Source organism: Rhinopithecus roxellana, chromosome 7 (genome assembly GCF_007565055.1).
Source record: "Rhinopithecus roxellana isolate Shanxi Qingling chromosome 7, ASM756505v1, whole genome shotgun sequence".
NCBI classification, from domain to species: Eukaryota; Metazoa; Chordata; class Mammalia; order Primates; family Cercopithecidae; genus Rhinopithecus; species Rhinopithecus roxellana.
Genome location: NC_044555.1, coordinates 72,591,750 through 72,605,020, shown reverse-complemented (window position 1 = coordinate 72,605,020; position 13,271 = coordinate 72,591,750). Strand labels below are relative to the sequence as shown.

Genomic DNA, 13,271 nt, shown 5'->3' with positions numbered 1-13,271 from the left:
TGTCACAAGCTAACTTCCCTTGCTCATTTCTGGGTAGGTCAAACCAACTATGGGAGGATTTTAGTTTACAGTTTAACATTAAAGCAACGATGACAACAGTCCCTTCCCAAAACTACCCCTCCTTGTTTGGGGACCAAAACCACCTTTGTAAAACCAATGAATGGTCCCAAGGTTACACTTATGGGAGAGACCTGCATTCTGCTAAGACCTACACATAGTTGCATGATAACTAGTCATTGCTTCCTAACCTGCTTACTGCTCAGGAGTCATGGAGCTGGTGGTCACAAGATGTGTAACTTCCCGAATTGCCCCTATAGACAACACCACTATTGTAAAACCTAAGCCTGGTATGTAAAATATTTTTCAGATTTTGCATTCTGGTGGAACAAGTGATGTCACCCGGACCACTGACCCCCATGCAGGAACCGACTTGGCGCACAAAGACAGTTTTGATACCTCTGTGATTTCTTCGCGGATGGTACCAATCAGCCTTTCCCATTCTCTAGCCTCTTGCCTGTCAAACTATCCTGAAAAATTCCAGCCTCCACACGAGGTCAGGAGTTCGAGACCAGCCTGGCCAATATGGTGAAACCCCATCTCTACTAAAAATACAAAAATTAGCTGGGCATGGTAGCGCTTGCCTGTAATCCCAGTTACTCAGGAGGCTGAGGCAGAAGAATTGCTTGAACCCAGAAGGCGGAGGTTGCAGTGAGCCGAGATCACTCCACTGCACTCCAGACTGGGTGACGGAGTGAGAGTCTGTCTCAAAAAGAAAAAAAAAAAAATTATGTTTTCCCATTACTAAACCTTTTCCTTGGAGGGGAACAAATCAGGAAAACTACAGACAATGTAAGTGTTTTCCTGACAATCTCCAAAGTCTTCATCCATTTAGGGGAGGGAGAGAGTTTAATACTCTGTATGTAAGAACCCTAAATTCTGAATTGTGAAGCACATTAAAATATCTCTATGAGGGTGGCTTTATGCTAGTAAGATAGAATGGACACTGTTATTAGATATTTAGAACAAATATTTCAACCCCCACTGCAACACTCCCACTTTATCTCAGAACATTAAGAAAGGATAATGAATGCTGTATTAGTTTATCATGAATTAATCATGAACCCTTTCAGCTGCATAGTTTTAATTAGCTACTGCATCTGTCATTTTTTTTTCAGAGCCCTTCTAGCTGGGTCTAGAGAATGTCAATCTCTCCTGTAGACTAAAATGACCAAAAAAAAAAAAAAAAAAAAAGGTACTTAAAGTATTTCCCTGCAAAATGTACAGTTTCCAGAGGAATAAAAAAACAAAACAAAACAAAACAAAAAACCCTACTTAGCCAGTGCTAAAGACTTTGAAAGCGAGGTCACAAATTCATGCCAGCCCATGTATTATCAATGACTTTAGAAAACAAATTATTCTTTAAAACGCCCTTGTTTCTGAAACAGAAAAAAGGAGCACACAATCCTTTTAAAGAACAAATTACAGAAATCATAATGGAAAATGAATCTATGAAGCTGCTCAGTGTTAGGAATGAATGTAAGCTGAGGCTTTAAGCCTCCACGGATGTTGCTTTCAGACGGAGAATCCTCTGTTACGGGGTTTAAATTTAATAGAAAGAAAAATCCTAAAAGGTCATTGTCCTTTTGTTCTCTTTAATTCTTATTCTGACTCATATCCCTCAAAGTAAAAGACCATTGACTATTCTAGGAAGAAAGAGAAGATTAAGTTAAATCCTCTTGTTGCGGTGAGCAGGGTTTGTCACCCTCAGCACGACACTTCAGATTTGTGAGGAACTGGGGGTGCACTGTGGGATGGTTAGCGGCACACCTGGCCTCCACCCACTACATGCGCCCCACTTCAAAATTCTCACGACCAAAAATGTCTCCAGACTTTACCAAATTCTCCCTGAAGGGCAAAGTCTACCCTGACACATAACTACTACCATCCATAACCCCTGAAACTGCCTGTTGAAAATCATTAAATCACCCTGCAAGCCCGCTTTCAGCTCCCATCGCCCTGGCTGGCAGGATTATCCAGGTTTTCACCACATTTTCCCAAAACAGGGGCCGTCTCTTACCTTTTATAAGCACCGTATGAAACTGCCGCTCATCCCCCGTACCCCTCCTTTTTTTTTTTTTCTTTTTGAGACGGAGTGTTGCTCCATAGCCCAGGCTGGAGTGCAGTGGCGCGATCTCAGCTCACTGCAACCCCAGCCTCCCAGGTTCAAGGGATTCTCCTGCCTCAGCCTCCCAAGTAGCTGGGACTACAGATGCATGGCACGACGCTGGGCTAATTTTTGTATTTTTAGTAGGAACGGGGTTTCACCATGTTGGCCAGACTGGTCCCAAACTCCTGACCTCAGGTGATCCGCCCGCCTCAGCCTACGAAAGTGCTGAGATTACAGGCCTGAGCCACCAGGCCCAGCGTCTTTAAGTCACTTTTTACAAAGGAGGAAACTAAGGCATGCAGAGGTGAAATATTCTCCTGGGAACACACTGCCAGCTTGGGATGGGATGGAATCCCCAGCCCCAGGGTCTCTGAGTTTGGGAGTCTTTTCACACTGATTTGAACCAAATATCTCCTCCGAAAGCATCTTTCTGCCCATTTCTTTGAGTCAGCTGCTGTGGGGGACCATGAATGCTCTGAATGGCCAAATATTGTGCCCCCTGGTGTTCTGATAGCATAGTGCCATAGTGGTACAGACATGTCCAAGAACAGATGTGAAATAACAGGGATTCTTCCCCGCAGGGGCTTTTAAAACTATGTTTCCCTCATCCACCCTAAAGACTTTCACCCTGCACACTCACCTCCCACCAGTGAAAAGAGCTCTTCCTGCAGGGAGGGACCATGCTCTGCCTCTCAGGCCTCACCTCCACCAGGGGGAGGAGCTCCTCCTGCAGGGAGGGACCTGCGTATGCCCTCACCTCCACCAGGGGAAAGAGCTCCTCCTGCAGGGAGGGACCTGGGTATGCCCTCAACCCTCAACTCCATCAGTGGAAGGAGCTCCTCCTGCAGGGAGGGACCTGAGTATGCCCTCAACCTTCAGCTCTACCATGGGAAAAAGAACTTCCTGCAGGGAGAGACCTGGGTATGCCCTCAGCCCTCGCCTCCACCAGGCGGAGAAGCTCTTCCTGAGGGGAGGGACCCCGTTCTGTCCCTCAGGTATTGCTGCAGCTGATCAGCTAAGAACAGGTATACTGCGAGCCTTTCCACTGTGCCATGTTTCTGTACCTTTGCTGATTGAACTAGAGCCAACTCAAGGGTCCAGGGGATGCATTAAATAATTTGTAAGCCCCCATCCCTATATTCCTCTAGACTTGCCACATAACAGGCCACTTGCTTATGCTCATCAAATTATGCACGCTGCCCCCATTGGCCCAGCACAGTCTTTCTCTATAAAAATATATTTGCCCCACAGATGCTCCCCTTTGACCTTTTGATGGAAAGTTCTTTCTGAATGAAACATAGCTGCAATAGCACCATGTGCATGTCATCCCTGCAATATCAGAATGCCCCGAACACCATTATGAAGGTCACTGCATACCACTATTTGACTTAGACCACACAGTCCGGGTGAGTCAAACATGTGAGTATCAGGGTGAAGATACAAACACATGCACCTCTCATACTTACGCTATGAACAGCTGAAGATGATCTTGCGCCATTGTCCTCAGGAAGATCTTAATTTACTGAGATGACTGTGTGCAGGTTCAGCAACTGAGGGGCTCTTAGTAGAGTCAAACCAAGGGCATCGGGTTCTTCCTGTGAATTAATTCAAAAGATGTGATTATTATCACATGCTGGGTAATTATATATTGACATAATTAAATGACATGAGCGCTTTTATTTCTTTGTTTTTGCTTTTTGTTTTGTTTTGTTTTGTTTTGAGACGGGGTCTCACTTTATTGCCCAGACAGCAGTGTGATCATGGCTCGCTGCAGCCTTGACTTCCCAGGCTAAAGTAATCCTCCCACCTCAGCTTCCCAAGTAGCTAGGACTACAGGTGTACCACCACAGCTGGCTAGTTTTTGTAGAGATAGGTTTCCACTATGTTGTCCAGGCTGGTCTTAAACTCTTGGGCTAAACAGAGCCTCAGCCTGACAAAGTGTTGGGATTATACGTGTGAGCCACTGTGCCCAGCCTCATGAGTTCTTTCTTTACTACAGCAGGGGTTCCCAACCCCCAGGCCTCTTAGGAATCACACTGCACAGCAGGAAGTAAACGGCAGGTGAGCTAAGCTTCATCTCTATTTACAGTCATTCTCCATCACTCACGTTACTGTCTGAGCTCCACCTCCTGTCAGATCAGCCAGGGCATTAGATTCTCATAGGAGCACAAAACCTATTGTGAACTGCGCATGTGAGGGATCTAGGTTGTGTGTTCCTCAGGAGAATCTAATGCCTGATGATCTGTCACTGTCTCCCATCACCGCCAGATGGGACTGTCTAGTTGCAGGAAAACAAGCTCAAGTCTCTCACTGATTCCACATTATGGTGAGCTGTAGAATTACTTCATTATATATTACAATGTAATAATAATAGAAATAAAGTACACAATAAATGTGACACACTTGAATCATCCCAAAACCATCCCCCACTGTCCATGGAAAAACTGTCTTCCACAAAAACGGTCCCTCATGCCAAAAAGGTTGGGGACTGCTGGTCTAAGGATTTCTCTCCCCACTTTTCTTCTTCCCACTCTCTGCCTAACTCCTACCCATCCTCACGTCTCAGCTTACACTGCTGCCGCAAGGAAGCCCTCCATCACTACCCTATATGAAGCAGGCTCCCCCACTGTTGACTATCATAGCACCTCTTTTCCCCCAGATAGCAATTATTACTACTTGTATAATAATTGATTCATTTATTTCCTGATTTATTCAGGTGACAACTGTCCTTTCCACAGCTCTAAGGATCAAGAAGGCAGAGACCACATCTCATTTGTTCACCATAGCAAACACTCAATAGCTATTTTCTGAATAGGGCTAGGTTCGCACAAACAATGGCCCACAAGAAAAATCTGTCCTGATACCTGTTTTCATAGAAGGCTTACATGCTTAAATGGTTGAAAAAAGGATATTATTTTGGGATATGTGAAAAGCATATAAGACTCAAATTTCAGTGTCTGTAATACAAAGTGTATCAGAACACAGCTGCCTCCACTCCCTTACTGCTTTTGTGCTACAATATCAGAGTTGAGTAGTTGTGACAGATACTATTTGTCCCTCAAAGCTGGAAATATTTATTTACTATCTAACCCTTTGCAGAAACAATTTTTTGACCTCTGATACAAAGTCCTAGAAATGAGTAGAAAATGGTCTCAGAAGAAAGCCAAGAAGATAGCTTTGAACCTATTGAAGACTTTTCCTTTAACTTGTTGACATTTAGACCAAAAATCTAGTATATGCCGTAAACTACTTATTAATGTATAAATCTATTGTTTATGCTTTGAAATATGAAGCATAATCCCACTTGGTAAAAAAAAATCACAAGAGAACATCACATTAGAGAAAAATTACTATTCCATATAGATTTTTGTAAATGTGGATTTTGCTTTATTGAAGTTAGGCTTCTAGCAACAATTTCTGAGGTTCAATCAAAGTCTTAGAAATGTTACTTTTTCCCCCAGAGATGGCATTTGAAACTGTAATCAATCTTCCAGCATGGCTTTTCATGTTAGATTCTTGTTGAAATGGAATAGTGTGCTGTCAACATTGATCCTTAACCTCCCACTGCAAGAATGACAAAACCACTGGGCAGGGTCTCCCCACCTGCTCATTCACCATGACATCATCAGGCAAGACTAAGATTGCATGGATGTGGGTTTGAACAATTGGGTGTCTCTCCTTGCAAGGTAAGAAAGGTCATTATTTTCCTTTTTTTTTGTCCCCGCCTTTTATTTACAGAAAATAGATTTTAAGGTATCAGCATGGAAGCTCTTTGACCCACACTTGATACTCAGTGTTTACCAACCCCCCAGTGAGAAATGAAGACAAAGAACATATCTGAAGGGATTAAGTCACAATGCCTATCACAGCGGTACTGCCATGAAGAGCCTATACTTACTACGAAACAGCACAATGGAAAATCTAAAGGTCCACGTTCCAAGGACATTTTTTAAATTAGTATTAGATGGATTCTCACCCAGGAGTAATTTTACCCCACCAGGAACAGAAGATGATATGTAGAAACAGGATTGGTTGTTGCAATTTGGGGGATGCTAATGGTATCCAATAGGCAGAGGGCAGGAATTCTGGTAAATATCTTATAATGCACAAGGCAGCCCCCACCACAAAGAACTATACAGCCCAGTGCTCACCCTCAATCAATAAAGCATGGTCTTCTCCCAAGTGTCAATAGTGCCAAGGTTTAGGAATGCTGTGTTAGATCACTCATCCAATGCTCATTAAAGTGGGTGTGGCCACAAGCACAGGCAAATAGGTTTTAGGAGTGGAGGGAAATGGTACCCAGCTGACTCAAACAATCACACCTAGTAATTATGGTGATTCCTCTGTTACTATCACAAGTTATATGAAAATAAGTCTCTTCTGATAAAATATACAATCCAAACTATAGTCACAGAGCAAGAAGATTGGTTAAGCCTGTTTTATTATGAGGAACCTACATTCTGATTTGTGTGTTCAAAAATAATAAGTATGCATCTTTATCCCCTTGAGTCTCTGTTTATCTATAATCCTCATAACTGTCATTTGCTTGACCATTTTTCTCATTTGCATGTCCCCTCCAAATGAAATTCCAGTTGTACAAGACTGAAAATGATAATGATCTAAGAATGGCAATGGAGTTTGCCATCCATTGTCCGTAATTCTGAGACACAAAAAGTCCTGAAAACCAAATGATTTTTGTAATGCCCATTTTGTTGTATTGAGCATCAAAACCCAGACTCAATCAACTTGAGGCATCAGTCTTTTCTCAGTCTATCGGCTTCTGATGTTCATTACTATTGTGTTACTTTGTTGTGACTTCAGGTTTAATGGCACGGGTTTAATTTTGACTGTGAAAATGTCAAAAAGAGTTAAAGGCATCCTATGTTCAACAGTGAGAAGAAGAAGAGAATGCATTTGTCCTTAGCCATAGCCCAGGCAGTGTAGTTATTAAAGAAGACTGACTGTAGTATATTTAGGAAGACAGGAAATAAGTAGAAAGGTTAGTTGTTGAAATTTGACTGATTGGTTTGCCATAGGGTAAACCACATTCCAGTGTGTCCAGGACTGATGAGGTCCAGTTTTCAAACAGGAACAGTCTCAGGCAAACTAGGATGAGTCATTTATCCTACTTTCTCATGAAAGCTTCCAGAACATTCCATGTAGAAGTAAACACTGAAAACCAGTGTGAATATTCCAGAGATTGACTGAAGGAATTTACAAGGGTAAATGGTAATCCAGGGTGAAAAAGTATATTTTGAAGAGGAAGATATAGAATATGGTGCCAAGGAATTTGCACAGAGAACGTCCTTGGTGGGTGCTGTGGTAGGAACTTAGATGTCAAGGGAAGACCCAAGTCTTCCTCCCCCAGCTGCTGGTGGTAGTTTTGATGGCTGACACACTTAGCAAAGTCTGTCTCTGGAAATCGGCCTCGGTCAAAGAGAACTGCCTTTTCCAAGGGGACAGCATCTCCTTGCCTCAAGGTGGGAAACCTCTGAGGGACCTTCCTGGCTCCAGAGCTCCCTCTGAAATGAGCTGAGGTCTTTGTTGCAACAGCTGTGCTACTCAACTCCTCCCTTGGACTCAATTTCCTTTCCTCACTCCCCTGAAAGTGTTGACCCCAAGAATACACTCCCCATAAAAAATCTACTGAGCACTTCAGAATCTGTTTCCCATGACTTGACCTAAGACGATATCTGATTTTTTAAAAAACAGTTTATTTCCGAAAATATTTATGATGCTGATCAAACAGCCTCATCTTGCTGATCAAATAGCCCACCTTGCTACTAAGCTATAATCCTAGAGAAACTCTAATGTATAGGAGCACTCTTGATGTAAGTGACTCCATCTTAGGAGAAGATTCCATCTTGCTTTTCAGAAGGCATCCTCCCAATAGGACCAGATGTTCGCCCAATCAATACAGACTGCACCCAACCAGATGAGGTTGTAACCCTTTACTGTCACCCCTCACCAGAGGACTCAGGGGGAAAAAAGAGCAGGACTTCACCTGTTCCACATGACCACCGCACTAGACCCCGTGTTGCTGTCACTCGTGGTCACCTCCATGCACCTGCCACTGAACCCTCTGCCCAAATCAAGGCCTCTTCTTTACAAGACGTGGGCGATCATCCAGACCAGCCCGGGACACTCTCCTTGTCCACATCACTCTTCGTGGACTGGTTCATTAACTCCTTTTCCTATCCCCTTTATGTGGATGTTAAATGTTACTTTGTGTGTTGTGGAATGTTTAATCTAGAACATTTATATACTGATTAAGTATACTGCCATGTTTGGTATGCAACATTGACTGTTGTAAATTGGCTTGAGCCTGTGTGTCCCTGGCTGTGGCTACCAAGTGAATGGGAAGTACTAAGAAGTAATAAGGAGTACTTAGCACTAAGGAGAATTGGCTCTTGTGGCTTTTATGACTGAATAAACATTGTCACAAGTTCAATCTTGTGGAAAGACACAAATATGTGCAGACCTTGTTGTCCAATCTTGTGCCATTCACAACATCTACCAAAAGCCAACATGAGGCAGGTCTGTAAGCTTGGATTGACAGTTCTTTGTTGTGTCAACACTCAAAGGCAAACACAAAGTAAAGTTGTCAGCAACTGGAAAAAGCCAACATCCACGATGATGGAAATGTACCTATTCATCACCATGTAAATAGGAATTTCCTGAGAAACATTTTTTGAGTAATCTAATAACAAGCATACCAGTAGCAGACAATCGGGGCTAACAGAAAAAGTATAAAATAATATAGTTTCTGGAGTGTCCTCCCTCCTTCAGACTTCATTAAAAATGAAATGTTTCAGGTACTGCTCTTTTCCTCAATATGAAATGTATTTAATATAACCTCATGGCCAAGGAATTTTGTATTCCATCAAGAGCAGATGCGCATTTTCTTTAACTCTATGTTTGTCATATACTCATAAGCATGAGAATAATAGTAACTATAATAATGGAATTGTGAACCACAGTGAAAAAAAAAGCCATGCAACAGGGGTCACCTAAATATGGCCATGGGCCTAACCCAGCCTACTACCTGTATTTGTAAATAAAGATTCATTGAAATACACCATGCCCATTCCTTTATACATCTACTTTTGAACTACAATTGCAGAGCTGACTGTATCCTCCACAAGACCGAAAACATTAACTATGCAGTCCTATACAGAAAATGTTTGCAAATCCTGACCTAGATGATAGGGTTAGAATGTGTGATCTGTTCATTGTTGGCCTTGAGAATGAGTGGGTAAGACAATTCATTCAACTAGCAAAAACGCTCTGAGAGAATGCCAGGTTCAAAGGGCAGATGGCAATGGGAGAAGTCTTCTAAACGGTCATTTTTCACATTGCCATTTCATCCTTGGAGAATAAGTTCCCTGATCATTCTTATTCTCTGGCCATCAACATGTGGCCAACTGAGACTCAGTGAGAGACCTATGACAGCCCTGATGCAACCTCTTGCCAAAAAACCGAAGCAACCAGAGGTCACAGATGTATGTTGCAAGTATATGTAAAGGTATTTAACTTATTCTGAATTGACTCTCTCTCATGTTTTACTTAGAAATCGGAAGTGCCCATGGTATTGATGCTCTGTCATCACACAATTTAATTTACCAGTGCATTACTACAAAATGCACTATATTATACCACTTGTGATCTTCCTGCATCCCACCGGGAGGAATAGTCATACATTTTTCTGCAAAAATATTAACGTGTTTGATTATTAAAAGTTGCCTTCACCTGCCGAGGGTGTCTTGGGAGGTACGGTAAAGGCATATATTATCTTCCTAAAATATGCATAACTGAATTCCAGAAAACACCTGGCTCTCAGGGCTTCAGGTGAGATACTTGGGATGTGTATCAATATTCAGCATGTGTCACCCAAGACTGTGGAAATACCCTGAATTTAATCAAAGCAGATGTCAAAGTGTCACTCTATACATGAAGAACACCTGGAATTATCAGACCAAATCCTTCACATTCCTGATTTACAGAAGCCCCCTGTCTTGCAGGAGTAAATTTTTAATTGGCAATGCAAAATGATTTTTGAAAATTTCCAGGCGATTATTTCTTCATTTTGCATGATGGAAACTCAGTAATGCTGCAGGGAGTCTGGGTTTATTTTAAGACCATGATGGAAAATGCTAGAATTTTTGGTAGTTGAGCCTAACTATAAAATGGCATTGGCCAGGCGCGGTGGCTCACGCCTGTAATCCCAGCACTTTGGGAGGCCGAGGCGGGCAGATCACGAGGTCAGGAGATCGAGACCATCCTGGCTAACACGGTGAAACCTTGTCTCTACTAAAAAATACAAAAAAAAAATTAGCCGAGCATGATGGCGGGTGCCTGTAGTCCCAGCTATGCAGGAGGCTGAGGCAAGAGAATGGCGTGAACTTGGGAGGCAGAGCTTGCAATGAGCCAAGTTTGCGCCACTGCACTCCAGCCTGGGCGACAGAGCGAGACTCCGTCACAAAAAAAAAAAAAAAAAAAAAGGCATTGATGCCTAAAATAGAACCAGATTTGAATTTATGATGAATCTAATTCCCTAAATCAGCTAAACATAATGTTGACCCAATAAAGGAGAAGAATTTCAACTGCAGAATTTTCTTCTGTTGCTTCCTTACGCATTGGAGATAGTTTCAAACTGACTGGCCAATGAATTTTATTTGTGTTTTGCATAGTTGCTCAAGCTACTTTTTGACTTGTTCAGGGTGGGAGAATTGCTAGTCTTCCATTTACGCTAAGGGTATTGCAATTTTTTTTTTTTTTTTTTTTTTTTGAGTCCTGCTTAGTCGCCCAGACTGGAGTGCAATGGCATGATCTCGGCTCATTGCAACCTCCATCTCCTGGGTTCAAGTGATTCTCCTGCCTCAGTCTCCTGAGTAGCTGGGATTACAGGTGCCCACCACCACACATGGCTAATTTTTGTAATTTTAGTAGAGATGAGGTTTCGCCATGTTGGCCAGGCTGGTCTCGAACTCTTGACCTAAGATGATCTACACACCTTGGCCTCTCAAAGTGCTGGGATTAGGCATGAGCCATCACACCCCAAGCCAGTATTGTAATTTTGAAAGAGCTAATTGGTGATTTGAAATCTCAAAAAGAATGGAAGGCATTTGGAATCATTTGATTATTCTCATTCCTATGCTCTACATAATGGAAATGTCTTCATTTGCAAGATTACATTGGTGATGCGATTAATATCCACTGTAACCAACTCTGTGTGCCTCAGGAAACAGTAAAAACCTTAGCTGTAGATCAGGCACAGTGAGGCTCAAATTCTAGTTCTGTGAGTCATTACTTGTGTGATCTTGGGCAAGTGATTTTGCCCTTTCGCGTCTTAGTGTGGGGGGCATTTACATCTTGTCTCCCTAAATCCACTGTGTAATTCTCCCAATGGAAGCCACATCTTCTTTTTATTTCCATTGTCCACAAGGTTGTGTCTAGCGGCAGACAGAGGAAGGTCTTACTAAGCATTTGCAGATTTATTGCTTAAACTGTTCAATGAGTTCTGAAGGTTTCTCCTGGGGAACTATGAATAGTCTTAGGGTTTAAGATTAACACAGAATTGGACATGAAGACCTGTGCAAAAGTAAATCTTATAAATATCAACCTGTATAAAAACTGTAAATGTAAAAAAAAAAAAATCAAGCAAAATACAAAGCATTTATTTGATTGCTGGCACTCCTTGGCTCATAGATCTATCACCCGAATCTCTGCCTCTGTGGAAATAGGACATTTGTGCTGCGTGTCTTCACATCATGCCTCTGCAAGTGTCTTCTTTTTTGAGAAGGACACCAGTCATATTGGATGGGGGCCCACCCTACTCCAGTATGACCTCATCTTAACTTTGCTAATTACATCCGCCATAACCCTATTTCCAGAAAAGGTCACACTCTGAGGTTGTGGGAATCACATGATTTTGGGGGGACTATTCAGCTTATTGCAAGCAGAACTGATGGAGGAACTGATATAAGGTCCCTTCTGTAAGAACTGATGGAGGCCCCAGATTACCAGCCCCCGCAGAGTCTAGAGAGGTAGGGAAAGGGAAGGCAAGGCTGATTGGGAGCTCACTGTCTTTTGTCATATCTGAGAATTGTCATAAATTTCCTCATTTCGATCATTTCTCAAAGCAGCACCCATAAATCAACCCCAGGGACCTTATACAATCCATGTGCACTTACTGTTGTTCAAAGCACTTTCCTATCCAATATTCCACCAAGCACTCCAATAATAGGTTGTGTTTATGAAAGACACTACAGGCACAAGGACCAGAGTGGTGAAAGGTCAGTGGGAATGCTAGAATCCATTTCTGCTTGTAGTTACGTACCCGGCCCCAAAAGCTATCCAGGAGGCCTTGCTGCAAGTTATAGCCACCCCATGATAAGAAGTATCTGCCAGAGCTGAGGACAGGGGAATAGAACTGGCTCAAGAGGAAGCCAGCACCCCACACGTGAGGACACAGGATCAGTACTGAGCCCACCCCTACAGCATGCACGTGTGCAATAGCTTAACCTCCCTCCTCTTCAGCTAGACCCTAACTCTTTCTGGCAACCACTGTGGGATGAATTAGTAAGTGCTTGCTCTATGATTGACAGAAAAAGCCAATATCGGGGGATGCTTGGAAAACAGAATGAAGGTATGACAAAAATAATCATTGGTTGTTTTGAGGTTTTTTGTTTGTTTGTTTGAGACAGGGGGACTCATTGTGTTGACCAAGCTGGAGTGCAGTGATGCAATCTCAGCATGCTGCCACCTCTGCCTACCAGGCTCAATCAATCCTCCCAGCTTAGCTTCCCAAGTAGCTGGGACTACAGGCGTGTGCCACTGGTTTGTATATATATATTTTTTGTTTCATCATATTGCCCAGGCTGGTCTCCAACTCCTGGGCTTAAGGGATCCACCCATCTCAGCCTCCCAAAGTGCTGGGATTATAGGCATAAGCCACCACACCCAGCTTGATCATTGTTTTTTGTTTGTTTGTTTTTCAAAGGCATCCCTGCAGCATCAGCCCATAGAACAAATAAGCTTCATCTCAGCCTCAAACAGGAGACTCCTGAAACTGCTGCCAAGTTTTCAAGGCCAGAGCTAGGTC

The 13,271-nt window shown here is 42.7% G+C and overlaps 1 protein-coding gene across 2 annotated transcripts in view; it reads right to left on the bottom strand.

Moving 5' to 3' along the window:
- STS (steroid sulfatase) overlaps positions 1-13,271 on the bottom strand; it is a 205,733-nt gene that overhangs the window by 158,945 nt on the left and 33,517 nt on the right. For both annotated transcript variants that reach the window (XM_010354943.2, XM_030934721.1), the window contains exon 2: positions 3,634-3,762. In XM_010354943.2, the coding sequence (XP_010353245.1) occupies positions 3,634-3,665 (32 nt within the window). In that variant the 5' untranslated portion in view covers positions 3,666-3,762. The remainder of the gene's footprint in view (positions 1-3,633; positions 3,763-13,271) is intronic.